This window comes from Podarcis vaucheri (assembly GCF_965113315.1).
Source record: "Podarcis vaucheri genome assembly, chromosome: 1".
In the NCBI taxonomy this organism is placed as follows: Eukaryota; Metazoa; Chordata; class Lepidosauria; order Squamata; family Lacertidae; genus Podarcis; species Podarcis vaucheri.
This window is the reverse complement of record NC_138759.1, coordinates 103,183,258-103,210,522: the sequence shown is the minus strand read 5'-3', so window position 1 is coordinate 103,210,522 and position 27,265 is coordinate 103,183,258. Positions and strand designations below refer to the sequence as shown.

The 27,265-nt window shown below is 40.8% G+C and overlaps 1 protein-coding gene across 12 annotated transcripts in view; it reads left to right on the top strand.

Annotated features, from left to right (window-relative positions):
* GTDC1 (glycosyltransferase like domain containing 1) overlaps nucleotides 1-27,265 on the top strand; it is a 231,244-nt gene that overhangs the window by 87,219 nt on the left and 116,760 nt on the right. For 10 of the 12 annotated variants that reach the window (XR_014213431.1, XM_082198807.1, XM_082198806.1 and 7 more), the window contains 2 exons: nucleotides 13,837-14,004; nucleotides 21,410-21,583. The exons of 1 other annotated variant lie outside the window; for it this stretch is intronic. Coding sequence is in view for 10 of the 11 variants with exons in the window: in XM_082198807.1 (XP_082054933.1) it covers nucleotides 13,837-14,004; nucleotides 21,410-21,583 (342 nt within the window). In the remaining variant the exon portion in view is untranslated. The remainder of the gene's footprint in view (nucleotides 1-13,836; nucleotides 14,005-21,409; nucleotides 21,584-27,265) is intronic. One more of the 12 variants, XM_082198804.1, reaches the window with a different exon arrangement.

Below are 27,265 nucleotides of genomic sequence, written 5' to 3'. Positions count from 1 at the left end.
TGATGCTACATTTATTTTTTCTTAGTAAAAAGGAACATGTAGAAGGACGTCTCTACTCCATAAGGAATACAGTTTAGATGTATTACAAATTGACTTTTTCACAAGAGAGAAGATTGTCCAGCCTGAGTCTGATTAGGATCTGTAAAACCACACATAATAGTAGTAGTAGTAGTAGTAGTAGTAGTAGTAATAGAGGGATGCTGTTTTTGTTTGTAATGTTACTAAAGGGTCAATAATAAACTAATGTATCAAACATTTATTAGATTGTTGATACAAGACCGACTCTATTATGGTGCTTTGCTGTTTTAGCTACATGTCACCATGAGAGTCAGCAAGAGGCGCTGATCTTGGTTAGAAATTCTCTGCCGAGAAAACCAGTGCATTTGGAGAAGATGAAATTTTATATTAAAGTCCAGTTCTAACTTGCTTTTAAAAAAACCTGAAACATAAAATAAAAGGTTGAGAAAAGACTAGTCCTCTGTCCAAGATCACATACCTGTGCGAGTGGAATATCTGCTTGTGCAATAGAACTTCCATTCTCTTAATTCCTCCCATGCCATGACCCCCAGATCTGCACTGGAGGCTTGGGAAAACATTTCACTAAATCTAAATTACAGTATTTCGCAAACACGTGAACGGACCTGACAGAATACACTACAGCAGAGCACTTGCGTACTTCCTCCTGTTCGATTTAATGCTAAAGACAAATTTTATTTATTTATTTATTTTTATACCATGCTCTTCCAGGCAGCTTACAAGGAGACAACTAAAAATTGTAGATTCCATGTAAAAATACCCACCTGAATAAAATAATCTTAAAACCCATATATATGTGTGTGTTGGGGGGGGGGGGAGGTGTCATGAAGAACCTTCCTTGAGAAGCTGTTGCACCACACACTTTGGGGCACCACATTTTAAAAAAACCATCCCTCTCTTTTCCACATCAGACATGCTGTCAATGAAGGGAAGAGTTGGGTCTCAGAAACTGCATGCAGGTATTGGTCAGATACTGAGCATTTTCAAATACTGTGGCAATACTTGCAGTTTTTCTTTGTGTTACTTCTGTCCCTGTTGCGTGTCTCCCAGCTGTAGTCATCAAAATGCAGGTGTGAGTGTATGAACCAGCCCTTGTGAAATAAACGCTAAAAACCAGACGAATCTTTAAATGCCAGTCATAGACTGTGATCCTATGGATTATAGTTTTTAATAATTTGTGTGATTATATAGTCTGTTTTCAAACAAACTTTTTTGCAACATTTCCTCCTACTTTACATTTTGCCTGTTTAAGATAAGGATGCAAAGGAAGAATATATTCCATTTTATGGTTGCTATTTTATCACGGTCAGAAATTACAAAATGAATAAAGAAGCAGCCTTGTGTGTGTACGTGTGTTTCTGTCTGTCTGTCCGTCTCTTCACATATGCACACATGGCCATTTCACTTAGCATTTTGTAATTTCTGTCTGTGTAAAACATTAATTTAAATAGTAATAAGTAAAAATTACATATGCATATCTGAAAAGACTGCCTTATGTTTGTTCTATAAGCGTTGTCTTTGAATATCCTGATTTTTAGAAAGAAGAAGAAAAAGGAAAACCGATTTGATTTGCTGGTTAATATGAGAAAAATGAAAGTATTATGTACACTTATTACAAAGTTGTTTGTCAGCTATTTATTTTCAGCCATACTTCTGCTAACAAACTCCATGTTGCTTGCTGCTGACAAACCTGTGATAGGCATCATATGCCTCCAGAACGAGAACTTCCTCAAGCAATATATCCACATGGCAACAGTTTGAAGAAAAAGGCATTCTTTCTCTCCTTCTCTCACATGTTACATTTTGGCACATCATAGAAGCAGGTAGCATATCCACTACCTGCTGTTGAAAGTGTTGAAGATACTGAATTATTTATTCAGTCTCTCTACACTATCCAAAACCGTTTTGGGTAGTTTGACACATCTCGGTCTTCCATATGGATACTTCATGGTGACAGAGTTGCCAGCTGCTCAGGTTTTGTGACAATCTTTGATTTTCAAGGACTATCTCAGCTTTCTTGGGAAAATCCTGTTTCAACGCCCCCCCCCCCCAAAAAAAATTTACCTTGTTCTCCTACAGTGGGAATACGGTTTTATGTTATAAAAACATTTGGCGGGAATAGTTAGTTTGGGTTAAGCTCAATTGATACAACAAATAAGCTTTATTATGATTACAATTGCTCATTTCTACACCGCTTTATACTTTTAATAAGAAAATCTCAAAGAGGTTTACAACCTACGTTAAAATACTGAATAAAACATTATTGTAGAAAGTCAAACATAAAGTATGCATTCAAAACAATGTAATTTACAGGAAGCTAAAATATTATCTTTAAAGATTTCAAAACAAAACATTACAAAGGAGGTCAACTACAGAATGCACATTTAACTCAGCAAAGTGAACAAAAAAGTGTTTCAAGCATTTTGAAAGAAAACACTACTAAAGGAAGTAAAATATAAAATGCACATTTAAAATGGCATAGCTTGCAAGAAGATAAAATATCATCATAAGCGTAGTAGAACATGTCTACTGCCATTCCTGCTAATGGGGGTTCATGGTGAGCAGTGTCTGTTAAAGGTCAGGCTTGGTAACCTGGGTCTAAGAGATAGCCAAGATGGTCTCTGGCCTCTTCAGCAGCCTCAGCTTTTGTAGCTGGAGTCAGTCAGGGCCCTGCCTTCCTAAGCCAGGTGGGAAAGGGCCTGTATAGCAGGGAGCAGCTCCTCCAGGGCTCACAGCCAAGATGGTCTCCAAGAACCCTCCAAAAGGGGTTTTAAAGATTAATATTCCTTAATTTTTCTCCAGCCTTTCTTCAAGACATGCATCAGGGTTGGTGGAAAGACAAAAATGCAACGTTTTAACCAATGCTAGTCATACTGAATATAGGGCCACCAAAATGAATAGTCATGACTCACTTAGGTCCATTAATTTCAATGGGCTGTTTCAGAGAATAACTTAGTTTGATACAACCCACAGGTAGAAGCAAAACATGATTTATTTATTTATTTTTACATGCAGTTTTCTGAAGATGAAGCACCTTACAGTTTCCTTTTTGGGAAACCTAGCGGGATTAGCAGTTCTGCTGTCCATCTTTGGAATCTGCTTCCAGAATGCTTTCCACAGGGTCATCTATGGAGGGCCCTGGGTGCTGAGACACCCACAAAAAATTCCACTGTGGGTGCCTGACCGGGCAACCCAATGCGTCGCACGTGTGATGTCACATGGTGTGCTAAGTCCCAGTGGAGCCCATTGCAGCCGTGGGAGGGTCTGATGGGACCTGTCACACCATGTGACATGTGTGCAGTGCATATGACCTAACACATGTGCACCAGGCACTCCCAATGTGGAGCGGAACCTGGCACGCCTGGTGCTCTCATTGTATATTTGTAAATAAATATTACAAAGACACCATAAGATGCCAGTGTGTCCTCCTCCTCATGGCATCCAAAGGAAAGTTACCCTGGTAATAATATTCCCCTGGATTTCTTAGTGCTCAGGGAAGTAGGAGTGCTTAGCTATTGTTATATGCTATAATCCCATTCTAGAAGATAACGGAATTTGACAACTCCTGCAGCTCTCCTCTTTGGATTTGACATATGGTCCAATTTTCATATACATTATTGTCATCCCATGATATTCTCCAGATGAGAGATACATGATTTGGAAGTATCCGGATTCTGGGTACATATGGGAACCATTTATACAACTGTATTGGCAGTTTGGAGTTATTGCAGTCACAAACCCAGTTCCACGGGGCCTAGGAAGCCACTTTGCATTGTGGAGGAGTAGGCACATATCAGTTCCCTCCACCATACAGGTAACATAACATTTGAGTGAGGAAGCCCATTTGGAATACTTTGTACCCTTAAACCATGGCACATGGTGTCCCTTTTACAAATCACATTCTGTGCACAGGAAAGTACTTGTGCGCATAATGCTAAGAAGATTGCTGGTTTCATAAATATAAGAACTGGGTCACAGAAATGTCTTTGTTAGTGTGCCTGGGTCACATGTGCTGGGTCACATGCCCCTATTCTACATGCAGTCACATGCACAAGCATGTTTAGAGCAGTCACACTGAGAAATGTAGCTGGAGGAATTCATGCAGGGAGCCATTCCCTAAAAGTGTCAAGGCCCATCTAAGTCTAGCATTCTGCTTTCACAGTGTCCAACTTGGGAAGACAGGGCCCTAGTGCAGCATGATGCTGCCCGCTTGCAGTTCCTGCCAACTGGTATTCAGAAGCATTCTGCCTTCAACAGTGCAAGCAGAACATCACCATCTGGCTGGTTGCCATTGTTGGATAGCCTTCATCCCACATGAATAGTCCTCTTTTAAAGCCATCCAAGCTGGTAGCCTCGCTACATCTTGTGGCAATGTAAGATGATATGAAGAGAAGTACATTTGCATGCTTTGTACTGACCACCTTCCAGAAAGACCACTGCGGTCTTTCTGGATGGTATTCAACTAGGTTTTACCAACCCCTTGACTCTGTGTATTTCTGACATTTCCAAATAATTACGGCAGATCTTTCATAAGTAGGTGTTCCTTGCCCACTCACAAGGCTAGCAAGGTTATAGAGTAGGGAAACTTTCAAATAAGGTGCCCCAACCCTAAGAAGTTGGGGTAAACTTTGTACTTGGTTTATGTTCTGCTAAGATTATACTGGTAATAAAATAACCATTCCCTGATCATATGGCACATTAAAATAATCTTACAGTGCAATCATATGCAAGTTTACATAGGGGGGAAAGGCTGAATATTTTCGGTGGACCTTGTTTCCAGGTCAGAGTGCATAGCCTCAGTTTTACAGCTTGCATATTTATTTGCGCATGAAGTGTTTTCATTTCAGTGGAATTTCTGTAGATTTATCTATGCACAAGGTTGCTGTCTTTGTTACAGTGTACCGTAGATGAGTTTGCATATTTGTGTCTGCAGATAAGCTTGCATATTCTCTCAGAAACAGAAGCTAGTCCATTTCTTTTTCCTTAAAAGAAAAAAAGGTCACCCTACTTATTTGGTATGTCCCTTGATGGAAGCAAAGAAGGTAATATAATGGCTCGTGGTGAATCATCAGGTCTAAAAGTGAAAATGTATATCTGCCAGTAATTAATTGTGGCTAAACTTAACTACAAAGGGAGGAGAAAATTATTACCATACTCCTCATAAAACTCAGGAAGCTTGAATGAAGTTACCTAAAAATAAAAGCAGTCTTTAAAGGCTCTTTCGTTAAATCTCAGAAGTCTATCTCAAAATCTTTTTAAAGTTTACTTCTTGATGTTACAGCTTAATATAAAAATACTTATCTGATTAGCTGTTGTTTGGAATTGCTCTTGGAAAGCTATATCAAAACTGTACTGGGGATTTAGCACTGGAATTCAGCAGCTATAGCATACTTCTAATGAGGATAACAATTTTATCAATTTATGCCAATTGAACATTATAACCTTGCTTACACTGGAGTGCAAAATTTCTTATAGCTCCTTTATTCTTCCTGAACAACTCTGTGAAACTGTGATAGGGTATCAGTTTTCAGTTTTATGTACAATGCCTTACTCAGTAGGAATGGCTAGCAGTGTGCTGATTTATGGTAGGGTTGGGGTATCTGTGGCCTTCCAGATGTTTTTAGACTGAAATGCCCCTGAGCCTTGACCAGTGGCCAACATGGTTGATGGAAGCTAGAGCTCAACAATAACTGGAGAATCACAGATTCCCACCTTCTGATGTAAACAGTGTTTTGGGATCATCATCTTGGAAAAGGATTACCAGAAAAATGGCCATGCTGGCAACTTGGGTCAAAGACCATGATTAGGAATTGATGTTGCAAAGGAAAGCCCAGATGGTCTGGTTATTACCAAGTAATACAGACTTTGGTTGGTTCTGCTAAAGAAATGAGGTGGTATTTCCATGGAGACAGTTTGGTTTGCTGGGTGTCGGTTGGACTCTTCCCCCTTTCTGTTCATAGCATATAACTTCTCTGAAGTTTAGCTCCTAATCTGGGAGACAGCACTGTACATCTGTCAATGAATAGACTTGACTTCTTCCTTGAACAATCTATTGACAGATGAAAAAACTATTCTGTGCTTGTGTAAGCAGCAGGATATTCAGCAAATTACAGGCATGTCTACTTTCTTAGGGCTAAACTAATCTTGAGGAAAGACATTGTTAGAAACTGAGATTTGAAAGCTAGGAGCTAAATGGCACCTTAAACCTAGGTTGTGGGCACAACAACGAAATGTCTAGCCACTCCTTTTTAATAACAAAAATACAAAGCTGAAAATGAATGAACTGCAGCTAAAATATTATGTTCATTTTCACATGGTCTAGTCCTTCCCCTGCCCACCCCCTTAATATTCTTAAGAGGGTATCTTCTCCAGGCTTCAGGAAGTAGCTGGAAGTGGGGAGGCAGAAAAAGATCCTCTTTTCCTTCTACTCTGCAGTTTTAATCTGAAATCTTAGGCTCAGTACTGTGCCCAGAGCTCAGAAACTGCTTGCGCTAATGAAATTCCCTGTCACAAAATGCACCTAGAACAATGGGAGTTTGGAACACTGAGGGAACCCACTTGTTTTCCCCAAACTAGAACAATTTGTAATTTGGCTGTTGTAGTTGGTAGGAATTTTAATAGAACATCTTGAAAAAGATCAGAATTTGAGCAACAAATTCGGAAATCTGTACCTTGAATATATAAAACTGGGGGGGGGGGGACCATAACCTCATTTTTTTAATGGACAGTATTCATGTCCACAACATAATTAATACTGTTGCATAGGCTTGTTTTGTTTAAGGTGTATTTTTGAAAGACATCTATTCCATTTGCATTTGGAGAAACATGCCTATTTCACAACAGTTTATGATAAATTACTATGGCATTTTTCTCGTATAATACAGTTTTTGGGTCTCTGTATTCTGGCTATGCATGCCCCCAATTTACATTTATTGAGAACAGCAGATCTGCATCTGCATTCCAGCTGCTTTTACTATCAGGAACCAGGCTGCATGGTATGGAAGTCCTTGCAGCACCTCCCCTTCCCGCAACATGGTGACAATGTAAGATACACTTGCAAGTGCCCCTCTCCATGCTGCAACAACCCCAGAAAAATGGGAGGTTATACAAAGCGGGGTATGTAGGAACCTTATGCATGGTCTCAGGCTTTTCATGTTACCAAGACAAATATGGAAGATGGGGCACTCCTGCAAGCCCATGCTGCAAGAATTAATAACCAGGACTAACTGAATGCAGTAGTTTCAGATGTCCACAAGAATGCATGTGAAGGTCATATAGGATGCCTGTGGTTTCCAGTACAGTGCACTGCTTTTGAGTCACTGCAGACCCATTGTGGCCAGAGTTCAGAAGACAAAACATTATCAGTGCATTGACAATGGACAGTATGTCTCCTTATGGAGAGAAAATGGGTTAAAGAAGCATTCACTGAATGATTTATCAAATTGCTTTTTTGGGGATGACACCAGTTCACATTTTAAAATAAATGAATGAGTTGCAATCCTTGATATTTGCTAGTTATATATTAGTATGTACATATAGTAATTACATTGAGAGGAAAAATATTTTTTTCATAACAATTAATGTTTGTAAATGTTTATGGAAGTACATAACAAATATAACAAACACATGGACTAATTAAGATGAAAGGGATGACAACCCTTGTGGCTTCTTCTGAAAAATAAAGAACATTACAATAGTAAGACTTAATTATTTCTGTAAACATTTCAAATTAGTTTCTGTATAAAAACTGAATTTATAAAATAGTTTATATCGTCTAAGCCTTTTGACATTTGTACATACTATGTCAAGAATAAATTAGTCCTCATTTTTTATTTATTATATTATAGATTCTAATATATTATCATTTATTGCTCTATATCTTTGCTTGAATTTTTAAAGTTGCTTATTGTTGAAGCACAAATGAAAAAGCTTTTTGTTGTGATTTATACATTCCCTTTTTATACAGTATCAAAATATAACTGTTACATGTTGATTGAATATTAATATATAATAAATAATTGAGTATTAAAGTAAGTAATCTGTTATGTTTTATGCATGAATAATGCTAGCTGATGAATAAGTACTCATTTCCCCCCAAAAAAAACAAAAACAAAGCAATCAATTGACCCATTTCTTTAGTTTGGCATCCTGTTCATATGTGGGGAGACGGAGTATTCGTCAGCAGTCTCAATCCTCTTGCCTATATGTTGCCAATTATCAGGAGTCAAATAATACATTTTATTTTACATTCTACGGAAGGGGTCAGAACCTGTACTTGTCGCTGGTTTAATCTGTATGGATCCACTCTGATATAAGAACTAGTTAAGTTTCTGTGGCTTCCTGGTTCTTAGCAAAACCTGCAGCTGGCAACTTTGCTTCTATCCATTTCTTGGTAGAGCAACAACAGATAAGTAGAAACATTCCTGACAGCCGCAGTTCATACATTTATTGTAGCCAAAGGCCATTACAAATATGTAGCATTAGTATTAATAAAATAATACAGAGCATACCTCCACAATATAAGCCAGCATACACTGTTGGATCCCTGAACTATATAACCCTTTGAGCCAAGGGAATAGTTTACGGGATTGAGCAATGCATTCCCAGGCATGCTACCGCTGCCTTTCCCCCACTCATATAATGCAAAAGTACTTTTGTTTGTAGTGGAGGGCAGGCTTCCCTTTCAGAATAAAGGAAAGAGTTATATTTGGCAAGCTGCTCATTGCCAGAAGATCATGCACCTGTTTGCCAAGAATTGGATGGGTCTTTTATAGCTGCAGCTGTACAGAACAGTGCTGAACCAGTGTGCCCAAAGCCATTCCATAGGACTGAGCCACCAAAAGTCATGCTCACCAGCCCTGTGGCAAAATAGGGGAAATCATTCACCGTAAATGCTGAGTTATTTTGAAGTTTACATTCTGCAGACCAAAGGGGCAGGCAAATATGTATTCAGATTTATGTGTATCTAATACACCACACATGTGCCTAATGGCTATGAAAGTCTCAAACAGTTCATTCACTCACATGTGAGTTTGGCCTACTCTATTTGTTCCAATTATGGGCAAATTTGGGTTGCGCTGGGAAAGCATGTGGCTGACTACACCATTGTAAAGTATTTGGCATCCTTTTGTGTCGAATATTTAGAACAGATGATCACTTAATAAATGTTGGGTTTTGTTTTTGCTTTCTTTGCTGGGTAGCGGGCTTGTGTTTGCTAACATGGTATATAGTGTGCGTGTGCGTAAATGCACTGTGCATTAGCATTTTGTAACGTTGATCAGGTTGGATAAGAATAATGTTAACGGCAGTTTTAAATTTACTCTTATTTTGTGAGATAACATGCTAATGATGTAGCTGTTTTAATTTGACTTTAGCAGACAGTTTAAATATAGGTTTCCCTTACAGAGACAAAAGTTGCAATTTAAAGCTCTTTGGTGGTCTAAAAACAGCTTAATTCTCTAGTAGCATGGTAATAAGCACTAATCCAGCTTATGCAGTGATTGTAGTATGTCATGTTTGTGAAAGATTGCCTAACTAGGCTTTCTCTGGGTTTTATGTAAAAAAATTAAATGTAAAACCTTATAACATCTTTATGCTGAGACAAACTGTTCAATTTAACTTGCGCTCAAGCAGCAGCTGTCAGGAATTATCATGTTCCCCGTGTTCTTGGTATCACCTTGTGTCCTTACCTCCTAGATAGACTCTGTGGGATGATAAAGCTCACCTTGTTAGGATTTATTACTGAAATAATAACCCGAGGTAAAATGAAAGTTGATGTCACACGGAATGACAGCTGACATATATTTATGTCATGGGCAACATTATAATAACAAAACTTCCTTTCCCTTCCCTGGCACTAGGTGTTAAGTGGAAGTCTGCCTCATCATATCCTCCAGTGCCCTGCGTAGGGAGTCCATTAGACAAATACATGGTTCCTCTGTGGGCATGTTCACTGTAACGTGCCCTGTCAGGTGTTGTTTAAGCTTTAAACCGTGGCTCCGTGGCGGTACGAAACAGACCTGTGGGGCGACTGTGCGTACGTTCTTACAGTGTCATGAGATTTATTTTTTAAAAGAGCACAGTTTTATCCCTTCAGTGGGGAAGTAAAATGTTTTGTAGCTGTAGTTTTTTTTAGTTATCTAGAGTAAGATAAGCAAAGCAAGAGTTAGCAATGAATGGTCATGGGACTTTACCTCAGAGGTGTTTCAACAGCTGCCAGTATATGGTTGAGAAATGTCACCGGGTTCTAGTATTATGAAGGAGAAGGGTGAGGAACACTGTCTCCACACCATTAATAATTTTATACACCTTCGTCATGTCACGTCTACTTGACCTTCTCTAAACTAAAAAGCCTCAAATGTTGTAACCTTTCCTCACGGAGGAGTTGCTCCATCACACCTACCATTTTTGTTACTCTTTTTACTCTTTTGTGAACCTTTTCTTGCTCTACAATATCCTTCTTGAGGTGAGTTGATAAAAACTGTACACCAGGCATAGGCAAACTCGACCCTCCAGATGTTTTGGGATTACAACTCCCATCATCCCTAGCTAACAGGACCAGTGGTCAGGGACAATGGGAGTTGTAGTCTCAAAACATCTGGAGGGCCAAGTTTGCCTGTGCCTGCTGTTCACAGTTCTCCATATGCAGCTGCCCATTGTATAACGACTTCATAATACTGACAGTTTTATTTTCAGCCCCTCTCCTAATAATCCCTGGCATGGATTTTGCCACCTTCCTAGCTGACACACACTGGGTCGACATCTTCATCAGGCTATCCATTACAACCCCAGGGTCTTGTTCCTGGCCAGTCACAACCCATGAAGGTACATGGAAATTTATGTGCCCCCCCATTGTGCATTGCTTTAAACTTGCTTACATTGAAATGGATTTGCCATTCGACTGCCCAGTCACCCAGTTTGGAGAGATTCTTTGGGATATCTTCACAATCTTTTTGTTTTAACCCCCCTGAACAATTTGGTGTCGTCAAATAACTTGGCCACCTCCATGCTCACCTGTTAGCCCTAGATTGTTTATGAGTGAGTTGACATACATGGGTTCCTATACTAATCCTTGGGGACTCTACTTCTGCACCCTTCAATTGGAGGACTATCCATTCCTACATTCCATTTTCTGTTTCTTTACCAGTTACTAATCCACAACAGGTCTTCTCCCATCATTCTGTGATTGCTATGCCTCCTTGGAAGTCTTTGGTGTAGTCCTTTGTTATAAGCTTTTTGAAAGTTTTAAGTACACAATGTCTACTGGATCACAAGGTTTTATGCTTGCCTTGTGGCATAACAAGGAGCAATAGGACCAGTGTTGGTAGAGCATGAATTAAGAAGTCCAGTGTGACAGTGCCAAGTGCCCTGAAGCTAATGCTTGTTTTACTTTCCCATTCTCCAAGCTCCTAACTCCAGGGCAGCCTTATACCCGCGAGAAGTACTGTGGGTTGGATCCAGTGAAATGTCTGTGGAGTGGGGTAGGTGGATGCTGACTTTCCTGTTCTCAGTACCACCCCAAAAAAACTTACTTTGAGGTGTTGGACTCCCTGCTGAATGGGCTGGACTGTGGCATAGCGTGCTGAGGGGGGTGCCAGAATATGAGGTAGCATTACCCATGAGTGGTAGCCCCATTTACAAAAGGTGCATCTTCACAGTTTTCAGAGATTCCTCCACATCACAGCCCATCCCCTTCAACAAGGCCCATTGACCCTTAGAAGACGCTTTTATGGGTGTTACTTGGAAGAGGAGAAAATGAAAAGTAATCTTCTTGCCCACTCCTTCTGTAGAGTTTTCTCCGGATCCAATCTCTGATTTAGCCTTAATATTAGAGGCTCCACTTAAAGGTGGAGCTGTTGAGTTCTACCTCTCTAGGTGTGACCAGGATGTTGTGGTAGCTATTCAAGCACAACTCAACTTATTCTGGAAGGTTCCTTTGAAAATCATATTCATCATAACTCAGTTTAGTGTTACATCCTGAATAAGAAGCTGAGAGTTAAAGAATACAATATTCAATCACAGTTTGCTTTCATTATTAACGCAAGGAGTGGGTATGAAAGAGAATATGTATTGTGTTGGCGTTCCTTTGTGGTAAAAGGAAACGGGTGTTTCAGGTCAGAGGTGACTTTAACATAGCCACACTCTCCATCAGTGACTTGTTATGCTATTGTTGTTGGTTTTTCTGTCAGATTTCTGTGAAAAGGACTGTCACCATGGATTTGCCTTAAACGTTAAGGCCCTTAAGACAATACCTAGCCAGAGTCTTGGACTTGACAAAGGAGTGTTAACAGCCAGGGATATTCAGGTCATGTGTCTCTGTGGAAGCTAATTGTTGGAAGATTGCTTCTTGATACAGCACCACACAGCAATGTGCTGTTTAGCGGGGGGACGGGGGACGGACCATCAGATAAAAGAGTAGGGAGCATTCTCCCCACCCTAGCCTCAGCTGAGGATGGTGTAATCTAGGTGTGTGTGTGTGTGTGTGTGTATGTGGGGAGAAGTAGGAAGAGAACTGAGTTTCTGGGCTCTGCAAGCTATTAGACTCTTTGGTGATTAGATGTGGGGCAGTAGCTCTGGTTTCTTGTTGGGTTGTTTATTTTTAAATAAACTCAAATATTGAACACCCTAAGCTTAAAGTGATGTTCTACCCAAAGAAAACTAAAGCACCACACCCCTGGAATTTCTCATTGCTTGGAGAAGAGTCCATATGATACTAAGTACTACATTTGCATATTTCTATGCAGGGACACGGGTGGCGCTGTGGGTAAAAGCCTCAGCGCCTAGGGCTTGCCAATCGAAAGGTCGGCGGTTCGAATCCCCGCGGCGGGGTGCGCTCCCATCGCTCGGTCCCAGCGCCTGCTAACCTAGCAGTTCGAAAGCACCCCCGGGTGCAAGTAGATAAATAGGTACCGCTTACCAGCGGGAAGGTAAATGGCGTTCCGTGTGCTGCGCTGGCTCGCCAGATGCAGCTTTGTCACGCTGGCCACGTGACCCGGAAGTGTCTCCGGACAGCGCTGGCCCCCGGCCTCTTGAGTGAGATGGGCGCACAAACCCCAGAGTCTGTCAAGACTGGCCCGTTCGGGCAGGGGTACCTTTACCTTTACCTTTTATAGCCTTTTAAGTTTGTTTCAGGCAGCCAGGTTTACCATATGATCCGCACCTGTGTTGTATAATTTGAAAGCATGACAAGTCTTACTGACTGCTCCAAGTACTGTGGCAATAGATGGGACAGAATGAGCAAAACAACAAATGCTATGGTGGATATTTAATATGAAAAAAGTAGGGAAAGGAAATCTTAACATGAAAAATAAAAACCACAGTAGATATGTCTATTGCATAAATCAAAAGGCTTTATGTCATAACATGAGCATGTGCCACACCGGCTCATATATTGAATTTCAGTAGTTGGTTGCATAAAGAAGTAAAGTGTAATGAAACTGGCAAGCAAAGTATTCCCCAGTCAGCCTTATCTTTGTTCCATTTGTCCTTCAGACACAGCTTTTCTAGCGTTTTTCAATAAAACCCATCCAGCTCTCTCTCTCTCTCTTTTACTTTGCATCTCTCTGTAACTGAGCTGAGAAAACCAATGAGATTCAGTGCTTTTCTACTTGAGTCCTTAGCAGCTGTTTTTTAAGAGATCAAAACTTAGAATGCTGCTACATGGTATTAAGGCTTAGCCACTGATGTGTCCCTATAGAGGTTATGTTTTTCTTGTGGGGAGAGCGGTGGGAGGGAAAGGGTGAAGGGTGACACTTTTGAGCAGGCTTGTAGACAGTAAACACTACTTTCCTTGTTTCTTAGGATCCTCTTTGCAAGCTCAGTGCTTAACCTGACTGAACTCGTTGCCCTTCGGCCTGACCTTGGCAAATTGAAAAAGGTCCTTTACTTCCATGAGAACCAATTGACATATCCTGTCCAGAAATGTCAGGAAAGAGACTTCCAATACGGGTACAACCAGATTCTTTCATGGTAGGTGCATCTCTCATGCCCTTGTGTTTAATTGTTTTCTAGTATCTTCATGAACATGCCTCCAGGGGTTCTTTTTTCCTTTTTCTTTCAATACTAATATATATACACAGACATACACAGAGTCCTACGTGATTTCCAGTATTTGCAGACAGACAGATGCACACACAATTCAACACTGAAAGTATCAGGTTCATTAGTATATACAAGTTGCTGAATGCCAAGTATACCTAGATACTATTATGAGTGTCTCATTGTACTCCAGTAAAATGCGCTGATTTCCAGTATATACCTCAGTGCTTTTGCTTTGAGAGCACTTAACAAAAGGGGCAGTTAATCAACACTGGCTCAGCAATAGCTTTTACTGCATCCAACTGAAATTAAAATAGAGGTTTTCAAGGGAGTAAACAAAAATTAAAATGTACTGCGGCAATGTTTTTAGTGAGAGAGGGTAGTAAACATACCAGATAAATCCTTACGTTTCTTTCATTGCGTATTCACAAATTGTGCAGTGGTAAAACACCCAGACATTTAAAAGGCTGTGGCCCTTTATTGTTACTTAAAACAAACATATTTCCTGAATATAAGTTAATGAAAGAAGTTAATAACAGCTACACTGAAAAGCTTTGTGATTAGACGTTATACAAACCTAAAGTGAAACTGCAAAGCTGAATTGGCTTGAATTGAAATAAATTCATTTACTTGGTCTATTTCACATATTTGTTATTAGAATTATTATAAGCATAGATTGAGCGTTTTAAAGCTAGATGTATAACATCTGCATCTTTGCATTGTAACTCAGATGAAAGACAAATAATGATCCCTATATACTCGAGCTTTTTGTAGCTGCCGTTCTGCTTTCGTTTGCAAAATGCCTCAGTTTTGCAGTAGCAATATTCTGAGAATATAATGAAATGGCTTTGCCATGAAATGGTTCTTAAAAACAAATAGCAGCTTATAAAAAATATTCCTCATCATTGCTACTGGAAGAAATACATCATGAAATGTTAAACCATTCCTCCCACCTCACTTTTGCTTTTGAAGATGCTATCATTTCCTATATTATCTTTGAGCTTATGGGACCTTTCCAATGATTTAGCTGTACTAATGGTCAGAATTTGTATTTTGAAGTCATATAAACACTAGGAGTAATTCAATATTGCACAATTATGATCATTCCATCAGCACAAGCAGACCTTCCCTTGCTCCTTGAGCTGATTTCGGGTGTGGGAGGTCAGGCAAGGGGAGCAGGGGGAAATACCCATTGTGCTAGTGGGTCTCATTGTACTGGATCCTGTTAGTGCAGCTATTTAGTTGAATCCACCCCACTAGATCTGTTTCCTGAAATTCAGCTATACAGTGGGAGTGAATGAAGTGGAACTCCCATCCTGCCCATTAACCTTGGCAAGTGTTGGGGCTTCTTCCTTTAGGACAGGTTTGAGCAGAAAGCACATTGCGGGGTAATGGTATTTCTCTGGGTGATTTACAGTACATCAGCAGGGGTTTCTGACTTTCAGATACAAATCAGACTGCTGAAATAAAGAATGTGTACAGGGAAACTATATGGGGATTTTTGTGTGAAAGGAGCACAAGAAGTTCATTTCTTGACACTAAAAAAATAAAATCTTTGGGCTAAGTTGTATGCTTAGAAGCAACCCCGTTCCTTAATGCAAGGGCAGCATCCCTACAAACATTGTATAGGGTCATGGACCTGTAACATTGAAAGAGACTGTGAGGGTCATCTAGTCCAGCTCCCTGCAATGCAGGGCTCTTTCACCCAAAGTGGGGCTCAAACCCACAACCCTGAATTTAACAGTCTCATACTTAACCAACTGAGCTATCCCAGGTCTTGAGTAAGTGTGTCACTGCATGTATATACCATAGTTTTCCTCCAGGCTCCATTCTGCACTTGGTTGTGGTGGGGTAGACCTGGGGTTCTAAAAAACCCCCAAATACACCCTATAAGCCCACCCCTACTATACGTAATCAGCAGTGTGAGGGGATTCTCAATCAAACTGACAATGGCTGCTATATCTGGCATGGGCAGGGGGAAGACGGTATCTGCACATAAGCCAGTCTCTCCTTTTCCTTCTGCTGAATGCTCTTTAGCCTCGATGAGCCCTATGGAACATATTGGCCTGGGGAAAGCTCTCTAAATCTGCACTTGCTTAATTGTCTGCCTCTTTCTCATCTACTAAATAAGGAGCACTTTATCACACATTAGCAGCTGACATGCGTGGTATGGTGGGTGCCTGTCCCTAGGGAGGAAGCCCTCAGCGCTGGAAAGATTATGGTGCCCCCCGCCCTATATGGAACTCAAAATCAAAACAATACTAAACTATTAAAAATGTATCTTTCAAAATGACACTAAACTTGCACGTATCCTGAAATAACTATCAAGTGCAGCACATGGCAGGACCCGATTTCCTGGTATTATTTTGATCTATGGTAGGAGGACATATCTGCTCTTATAGGTGGGAATAAGTAATAAAAATAGAACAGAAAAATGGAGAAAGAGGAGTAGTAGTAGGAGTAGTAGAAATAGTAGGAGTAGTAGTTGTTACTATTATTAAAATTTGTATAACGCCCTATACCTGCAGGTCTCAGGGTGATTACAACATGAAATCACAATATAGGCTTCTGGTGTACTCGTGTGTCTCTGGATTGAAACCATCACTCCTAAGGCATAGCATATTAGCAGTATATTTGCTCAGAAGCAAAACAGACAGGGTGTTTTTAAACGCATTCTATAAAACTAATTGCCTTCTTTGCTTATGTATCGGTGTTTCTGGCCTCGTGGCAGGAATTTTAATTGGAAAAGGAAATGCAAACTTTTTTATCCTTTCATTCTTTTTTATATATCCCCCAGAGGATATGCCCCTTTCTTCTTCTTTTAAATATACGTAAAAACCTGTATTTAACCCTGCTGCCATTTTAAATGCCTTGGGAGCACCGTGTCCTCTCATACAGCGGTGGGCAACTTCAGACTTGGGGAGCAAATGCTGCTCTCCAGCCCTCTCTGTTTGGCCCTGGGGACTTTCCCCAGGCCACACACTCCTCTCCAGCCACACTGACCCTGCTTTGCACCCTGCTTAATTGGCTAGAATATGTCCTTATCTCTAATGGTACTCTTTCTTTTCTGGGATGGGGGATAGAAAGAGGTATGTGACTGTATCTAGAAACTAGCCCAGGTTACAAAGGCCAAATTCAGTTTTGCCTGTGGCCCTGCCACCTCTGGCCCCTGGAAATATGCTCAGAAGAAAATGTGGCCCTCAGAATACCCACATCTCTAATAGTTAAGGTGGGTGGGTAGTTCTGGGCTGCCCAGTAGGAGAGCAAAATAGGATTCCCCAAGAGAAAACTGATTCTGCATTCCTTTTCATCTAGGTCTTAATGGAGTTCATTCTCCACTGTCAACCCAAATCCTGTCCCTTTCTCAACTTAAATGGTTCTTTGGGGTGGGAGTGGAGATTTGGTTTGCAGGAATAAGCTCTTCTTCCAATCACAATTAACTCCCCATTCCAGAAGACTGTTCTAAGTGCTAATTAGAAAGTCCTCCTAACCAGAAAAGGGACGCAGGTAGCGCTGTGGTGTAAACCACTGAGCCTTGGGCTGGCCGATCAGAAGGTCAGCGGTTCGAATCCCTGCGACAGGGTGAGCTCACGTTGTTCAGTCCCTGCTCCTGCCAACCTAGCAGTTCAAAAGCACATCAAAGTGCAAGTAGATAAATAGGTACCGCTCCGGTGGGAAGGTAAACAGCGTTTCCGTGAGCTGCACTAGTTTCACCAGAAGCGGCTTAGTCATGCTGGTCCTATGACCCAGAAAAACTGTCTGCAGACAAACGCCGGCTCCCTTGGCAGTAAAGCGAGATGAGCGCTGCAACCCCATAGTCGTTTGTGACTGGACTTGACTGTCAGGGGTCCTTTCCCTTTCCCTTTTACCTAACCAGAATCCTGAACTGTAAGTGAATTAGAGTTGGGCAAGATGTGTCTGATGGGAATTAATCAGAGTAAGAAGAAAAGCCCTTTCTCAGGTTCTAACGAATTGTTCTCTCGCTTGGTGAAAAGCGGAAGGAGCCCTAATTGCTTAGTATCTTGGAATGGCTGACAGGGATGTGAAATTATTATCCAGAGACTTTTGCCATCAGGAGGCTTCAGAACTTCATAGGAACATCTGGGACTGAGTGTTGGGCAGCCAACACAAAACCCAGGCAGGGTAGCCCAATAGCATAATTGGCATAATTCAGAATACCCCATAGCATCTTTGTTATGGGTGTCCACTTATATAATTCTGTTTTCCATATTAGATGCTTTAGGGAGCCAGGTGCTAGTGTGGGAGATTTCAGCAATGAGAAACCTTTATACAGAATCTGTTTTCCCTTAAGATATATGCTAAGTAAGCATGTGTTATTCCCCCCCTCCATTTAATTGATTGAATTTAAGTGCTTGGGTTTCTATTTTGGCAATCACACACAAAACTATAGCCCACAGACAACAACAAAAAATATTTTAAATGTGTGGTTCAAAAAAGTGTGACTGCCTGTCACAAAGTTTTGACAGAAATAAAGAAGTAAACTTTTTTGTCCCTTTTGTTCCCAGCTATTAGTTAAAAGCAAAAGAAATAGGTTAGCTCACTGGTTGTCATAGCTGAAAGAAAACATAGCTGAAAAAAGTGTTTGGAAAAATGTGAGATTTCAAAAATGGTTCCACTCCAGTTGTTGAGCTGAAAAGCACTAGAGTTCTGTTCAAATATTTCCTTGCTTTTCCTGCTGAGTCCTGCTGTTTTTCTGGGCAGTGTCAATTTTCTATCTTGTCTATGAAGCAGTGAGAATTAGGAGGAGGAATGATTTTAACCCTGTGTTAGATAGTGTAACTGGTAGACGGGTAGATAGTGTAACTGGTAGACATGTACACACTGGGAAAGGGGTGGTGATATCTGAGGGCTATGCCTGTTATCCCCAACCTCTTTGGGTTGATTGTAATAAGTTAGGTAAAGACTTGTGTATGCAAGTGCCAAATAAGAGACCCGTGCTGTCCAGTTTTGCATAGTATGGATTGTTACATGCGGAGTTGCTGTGCCTTGGGATGTTTATGCATTGTCTCCTTCGCAGAAGTGATAATTTTAAGTCATCGTTTGTTTACCCAAAAGGTGATTTGTTTGAACATCCAACCCAGCCTAGGAGACTGTGGTTTATTTTTGGCCTACAACCCTTGGTTTGAGTTAACCATGGTTTCACATTCTCTCTGAACTCCAGCCTTGCTTACCATGGTTTGGCCACCTTACCCCATCAAGGCACAAGGAAGAGCAGCTGAAAAACAAACTCAACTTTGGAGAAACAAGCCATGGCTTGTTTGTTCTTCTCCAAGATAACTCATGGATTGTTGAATAAACCATGGTTAAAATAAATGATGGCTTAGCATTATGCATGAACACAGACAATGTACGGAGGTCAGGAGGAAGCTAGGGACACTTACCTCTTGTCCACCTAGGTCAGTAGTTGACACAGTAATAAAACCAACTTGCCCTGAAACCTGCCCTTAATTTCTGTTGCTATTGGTTTAAAGTTGTTACCATTGGGGCGGGGACCTGTGCTGAAAAGTTGTTTATGGTATTGTTGGTTTAAGGTTATGAAAACCTTTAGCTGCATAAAACGATCCTATTAAGATTTGCTGGAAGGAGAGACATACATGGTCCTTTAAGTCTGAATTGATTTTAAAATAGTTATCTTGCTCAGCTTGGAAATATTTCTGACTTCTCTAATGCACATAAGAATTTGGGAGGAAGTGTAGTGTAGTGGTTTATAATAAGCTCTTTTCAGGTGTTATGGTTAAAAAGGGAACATGAACATATTAGTCTCAACTCCAATAACCCCACATGCACTGTCCCCTCCTCCCAATACTCTGTCCCTAACTCAATGCCAAGGTTGCAGGTTAGATCCCCATATGGGACAACTGCATATTCCTGCATTGCCAGGATTGGACTATATGATCCTTAGGATCTCTTCCAGCTATGATTCCATGATGCTCCATATTGAGCAGGAAGGTCTGAGGGAGCTTCTAAGCACATTGCGGTAGATGTAATTCAAAGTCTCAGCACAATTGGGCATGCTGATAAGGCAATATTCCCAATCATACAGAGGCAGCATTCAGTTGATTGAGCTTAGAAACCTCTTTCAAACCTTCCAATGCTGTCAGATCAAGGGGGGATCACACAGGACCAAGTGCATATGTGGATGCGGGGTTGGAGAGGATACACACTTCCAACTCATGTTTACATTTCCTTTTCAGCAACAACATCTGATTAGTGATAGAATGAGGTGAGCATTGAAACATCTCCCATCACCCCAGTCATGGTCTCACTTGGTGGCCTTTGGCAAGCTGCATTTTGATCCGCAGCCTGTAATGCAAGGGTGCTAATACCAGGCTGATGTATGGACATGTTAGGTCATACATGTAGAATTTTGCCCATGTAGGAAAAGGCACCATGGATACTAGCTTGGGTCCAGGGAACGGTAATGAAGAAAGCACATTTAGTGCTGTTCCACAACCTCTTGTGCAAGACCTAGTACAAGATATCATAGAATCATAGAATCATAGAGTTGGAAGAGACCACAAGGGCCATCGAGTCCAACCCCCTGCCAAGCAGGAAACACCATCAGAGCACTCCTGACATATGGTTGTCAAGCCTCTGCTTAAAGACCTCCAAAGAAGGAGACTCCAGCACACTCCTTGTAGTACAGCATTGTTTCAGGGTTAAGGTTACAGTATAAGAAAAGGCCAATAGGTAAAACTGCAAAATGCAGTAAGTGAACTCCAGTGGGTCATAAAAAGTGAGCTTGCAAGTTTTGAGAACAAGGGAATGTTTGCCCAAGAGGTTGTGCCCATGAAGGAATTCTTTGGAAATTACTTTTGTCTGTAAAAACAGACCTTCTGTTCTTGGAAACTACTACTTCTGCTAGTAGTTAAAAGTAAAAGTAAAGGACCCTTGACAGTTAAGTCCAGTCACGAAGGACTCTGGGGTTATGGCACTCATCTTGCTTTACTGGCCGAGGGAGCCAACGTTTGTCTGCAGATAGTTTTTCTGGGTCATGTGACTATGCCGTTTCGGGTGAAACCAGTGCAGCGCACGGAAACGCTGTTTACCTTCCCGCCGGAGCGGTACCTATTTATCTACTTGCACTTTGACGTGCTTTCAAACTGCTAGGTTAGCAGGAGCTGGGACCAAGCAATGGGAGCTCACCCCGTTGCAGGGATTCGAACTGCTGACCTTCTGATCAGCTACCCCTAGGCTCAGTGGTTTAGACCACAGTGCTACCCGCTGTAAAGCAGTAGGCCACCTTTAAGATATATTAAATAAATTGATGAGATGTGTTTAATGAATGGATGATTTTGCTCTCTTTTTTCATTAGTTTGGTTGCTGACGTCGTGGTGTTCAACTCTGCTTATAATATGGAGTCATTTCTAACATCTATAGGGAAGTTTATGAAGCTGATGCCTGACCATAGGCCTAAGCATCTGGAAGAGTTAATCAGACCAAAATGCCAAGTCCTTTATTTTCCAGTGAAGTTCCCTGATGTGAGCAGGTTGGTGGCTTTGCAATTTCTTCTCTCTGTTCTGTGCCATTCGTGGTTCATCAGTTCTCTTTATACTGATGATTATTACCTGGATTTTTTTGCATGGTTTGTACATTGGAAAATCAGAGGACGTATTACATTGCTGTTACATTTTTCATTCAGAACTCAAGAACAGAAGAATATCAAATGACTTAGCCAGGACTACTTGTAAGAAATGCCAGCTATGCCAGTCCTGCTGTCAACAAGTACATATATTGAATATATGATTGGGCCAGGCACCAGGCTACCTTTGAGTTCCTGAGATATAAAAGTCTCCCCCAAAGAAGCACACGCATTACCTTCCTTCACCACCACCCCATAGTTGTTCATTTACACTTTCCCCTCTTCGTCCTCTCTATCCATTTCTGAAGTTGCTTTGAAATTTTCTGATCCTACTTGTTTCAAGGTGCAATGAAGTTGGGGGTGGAAGAGGTACTTTATTTGACAGCAGGAATAGTATTTCACTCCAGGATACATTACCTGACTGACTTTATTAGATTTGTATTTTGCAAATAGCTATGGCCCAATTTAAAGGAGGCACTGTGATTGGATCTCCTATTGTGGTGGTTGTTTTAAAAAACTCAAACCAGCGGCAGGAGTGCCCGAATTGAATTGGAGGAGTGGGGCTGGGTGTGTGTAACCGCCCCCTTACTTTTATCTGCCTGGTTTTAGTGTGTGTGATACTAAGAATGCTTAACATTCAGTGGAACCTACCCTATCTCTTTCTTTGTGAGCCTTCTTATTGGGAGAAGGCAAACCCAGAACTGTGAGTCATACAGAGACATAATGAGCAGCCTCTCTGGAGATGTAACTGCTGCTTCTCCACATCTGGTAGCAGATGATCTGCAAGACCTTTGCCTGAGACCCCTGAGAGCTGCTGCTGGTCACAGTAGACAATACTAGAAGGTCTACCTGTCCTCACATCTGTATACCTATATTTTGAGATCATCATCACCAGAGGCTGTTGTCTGGGTTCTCACATTGAGATATGGTGGTGGCTACTGGTAGAAAGATACTGTCAGTGCTTATTCCCCATCTTCTAAACCCTCTCTTTGGAAAGGAACATGTAGCACCCATTCTGATATATTTTATAGTGCCTTTTATTTTATCCGACTTTTAAACTTGTGTTGATCTGTTTTTATCTTGCTTATATATGGTTTCTGATACCTTTATATATTTGCTCGTTGTGTTTTAAATTATTTTATTGTAAGCCCCCACCCTGTGTAAGTTCCTTGAAAGGAAACATAAATCTTCATAATAAAATACACATATAAATAAATATCGGACTAGATGGACTACTAGTCTGATTGGTATAAGGCAACTTCTCATATGCTAGTTCCTAGTTTGGAAATGACTATGTTGCACTTTTGGAAGTGTAACAAATTTAGTTTGCCTTATAGTTTAGATAAGGGGCCGCCAGCGACTTTATATACGTTGGTTATTTTTAATATTTTTTCTTATTATTTAAAAAGTATCCTTTCTAGATTGAATACTGCGTTGCAAAAGAACACACAGTTCAGATTTCTTAATGTATTTATCTGAAAATAAAATACTTTCACACCGGCTTTTGTTCAGGAGTTAATATGAAAGTTACATGTACCCTTAAAGTCTCAGTGTATTTTATATTGCTTGACATTGTGTAAAAACTATTGGATAGAATCCAGCATAGTATGAAAGGACTGCGCCTTCCTCTTGTCTTCCTGCAGCCACTTGCCCACCCCAGATCTGCTGTGGAAGGGCTCCTGACACCCCAGAATACATTTGGAGGGTGTGTGGAGGGGCGTACCAGGATGGAGGAAAGAGGAAAATGAAGACTTGTTGTATGCTCGTATATGAATAGGGTTGGATACAGCCCCCTGTGTTTAGAAACCAATTATGGTTCCTGGCTCTAAATAAAAATTAACATCAGCCCAAGATGCCAAGGATTTAATTCTTACCAAGAACAACAATTCATGACCCAAGTTGTGCATTTTCAGCTACAGCTACTGATAGTTGCTGTTATTCCCCCCCCCCCGCAAGATCATGTGTTAAATAAATCTTGAATGCACCTGTGGCAATTGAATGCAGTTTATTAATTTACTCTGTATTACTGCAGTGAAATCTAGCTGAATGGAAATGGAGGAGAAAAAGGTTAAGAAATATCATGGCCAAACTTAGATTCATAAAGCAAGCTCTTCGCCCAGAGTGGTTTTCGAGTTATTTTCAAATGGTAATTTGCTTTATCCAAACCAAACTCATACAGTGTAAGTAAGTGATTATTTGCATGACTGACAGTCATTTGAATGCCTGCAGTCTTTTAAAAATGCATAATTTTGCAGAGATGTTGGGGTGGGGGAATATGAACAGCAGAATAACCAAGGTGATTTCTCTCTCCTCTCCTTACTTTGACCTCCTTTTTAGTTTTTATTGCTGTTAACATGATTTTCTTTGTATATGGGGAAGGAGATGAACTGAAAACAAAATAAGGCAGCGCCATTAAGGATATGGCCATGATTTGTAAAATAATCTTCATTTTATGTTAATATTGTGTCTGTAAAGAAAAAAACACACCAAACACACACACACACACACACACACACACACACACACACCCCTTTGGCCCTAGATGTGGGCTACATAGCTGGAGCAGCACATTTCATTTCACTTAAGAAAATCAATTTTGTTTGTGGCTTTTCTTAACCAAAAATCCACATGTGTTCTAACAGAAGTTGTTGTAATTAAAATCTGAATGTAATGTATACAGTCGTACCTCCGCTTATGTATCCCTCCAGTTGCATAAACTTCGGGATACGTAGGCGGCAAACCTGGAAGTATATTTATGTTTTTTTGCCGTGCGTGCAAATACAGAAGCGGTAGACCACTTTTGCGTATGCGCCGAAGCGGTCTACCGCCACTCGCACGTGCATTGAAGCAGTTTCTCCAGTTGCGAAAACCTCAGGATCCGGCCGGACCTCTGGAACAGATTCTGTCCGCAACCGGAGGTACCACTGTACAGTACTTAGAATTGAATATTCAACAATGCACCAAATATTATTTGGCTGATTGGAATTGGCGTGGCAGTGTGGAGACAGATATTCCATTTTGAGTGAAAAATATTTGAATGTGTATATTATTTTCATTTCTTTTGGGGGGAGTTAGGGCTCCCATTGGTGGTAGTTGCTTCTGCTGCATCACTGTATTTTGCAATAGAGATGCTATTGGATTTTTTTTAAAAAAATTACCCTTAAGTTGCGTCTTTAGCAGACAGTTTTCATTTGCTTATAATTAAAGATATACATTTTAACCAATATATTTAAAATAATACAAAATCAATATACTTAACCAAATCTTTTTCTCAAAAGTTCAGGATAGTGAAAAAAATTAAACAGGGTGAAGCATGAAACCTGTATAACTGTAAAACAACAGCAAGATGATAGCAGATATAGCAGTTGATACTTAAAGTTAAAATCACAAATCAAAAATAGAAAACCAAAAAGAAATTGTGCCAAAAAGAAGATTCAAGGCTAGTGTGCTGTAGAGTGTTGGACCAGGGTTCAAATCCCAACTCAGCCATGAAGTTAGCTAGGTGACCTTGGGCCAGTTGGTACCTCACCGCCCAACGTATTTGCAGGGTTGTTGTGAAAATTAAATAAGAATAGGGAGAACCTTGAACTCCTTGGAGACAAAGGTGGCCTATACATGAAACAATAAATCATAAATAAAATAATTTATGTTGGGGAGAGGATTCCTGAGACAGGGAAGCACCCCATTGTAGGGCTACTGCCCACCTATCCTCTGAAGATTGGGGAAACTGACAATGGGAAGCCCTAGCAGGTTCACGTCAGAGAAATTGGTCTTAAAAGTAAGTAAGTATATTTTTATTCATACCCCACCCTCCCTGGCCAAGACCAGGCCCAGTGCGGCTAACATCAAATATCAAATACATTAAAACATAATCAAACAATTGATTAAAATACAGCTAAAAAATTAGAATTGGGATAAAATGAAATGATTGCCCATGAATTACAACCATAGGGGTCGGGAACCTCAAGTATTCATCAGGGCCAGCTATCCAAGTTGGTCCCATATGAGCCGATAAAAGGGCCAAAGAGGTAACTTACAAGGTCCCATAGAGGGGGGTCAAACTGGGCCCAGACCGAAGGCCAGGCGGAACAGCTCCGTCTTTCAGGCCCTACGGAAGGATGTCAAGTCCCGCAGGGCCCTGGTCTCTTACAATAGAGTGTTCCACCAGGTTGGGGCCAAAGCCAAAAAGGCCTTGGCCCTGGTTGAGGCCAGTTTAACCTCCTTGAGGCCTGAGACCTCCAAGATATTATTATTTGTGGGCCGTAAGGTCCTCCATGGGGCATACCAGGAGAAGCGGTCCCGTATGAGGGTCCTAGACCATATAGTGCTTTAAAGGTTGAAACCAGCACCTTAAACCTGACCCTGTACTCCACCGGGAGCCAGTGCAGCTGGTATAGCACTGGATGAATGTAGTCCCACAGCAAGTACCCCATAAGGAGCCTCTAAAAGTGCACTTTTAGATTCAATAGGTGTTTTGTATTGAAATCTGACAGCTGTTTTCAAGGCACTATGTAAGGATCATTCAAACTGTGTTTGGTTTTGGCCAGCAAAATTTCCAAACTGTTATGGGAGATGAGATACCTCATGTAGTAGATGGTCTTCTGTGGATTCTCACTTTATCTCTGAGTGATATTTCTGTGTTCACAGATGTATTCTTAGTCTGCATGGCTTCTGGTTTCTTTACACATCTTTATCTACCCTAGCCATCACAGGCCAAATTTGAAAAGTGTGCTGTGCCACCCACTGGATGATCAATCACCTGATGTCACAGTGGTGATCATCAGGACTTCATAGCATCATGCCTCTTTTTTGCAACTTTATCAGCCATGATCCCATGAACTGTAGCTGGATTTTTAGATGGATTGCCTTTCAGAGGTGTTTCTATCCCAGCTGAAAGTTTTCACAGATGTGCACCCACATTAACCCAGTAACCCGTAGCTAATATGGTCACATCCATACATTGGTGGACTACAGCTCCCATCAGCCCCAAGCAGCATGGCAAATGGTTCAGGATGGTTGAAAGCACAGTCCATCAACACCTGGAGAGATCTCCATTGTCTGCCTCTGATTTAGAGCATTAGAGGGATTCATTTAGAAATCTAGGGGCAGCCACCCAAGCTTTTTTGCCACTTGAAGTGGAATGGCTTGCTGCCAGTGTTGACAACTTACTTGTCTGTCCACTGCTGCATGGCACTGCCACCTTCTCTGTGCAGGAGAATCTAGCAAAACTGTTCCACAGAAAATGTGGTTTTGCATCACATGGATGTCTTTGAAGGGAGGAAGGTATGACACTGCTTCCTCCTTTATTAGTTGCTTTAAAATTTAAGTGCCTTTAGGACACAGATTTAAAATCTACATTAGCCAAATGACAGCACGGAATAACAGATAAAAAGGGAACAGATGGGAGAACTCAGGTTAAAAGTTAATGAGAGCTCCTTTCATTAACACAACTTGTTGGTATTATATACAGTGCTTGCCTTAAATCCTAAAAAAATGAGGAAAGAGAGAACTCTTTTTAAACTATGGTTCTTTCATGGGAAGAGATAATAGGAACAAAATAAGAAATTCAGCTTTGGTATAGGTCTAATA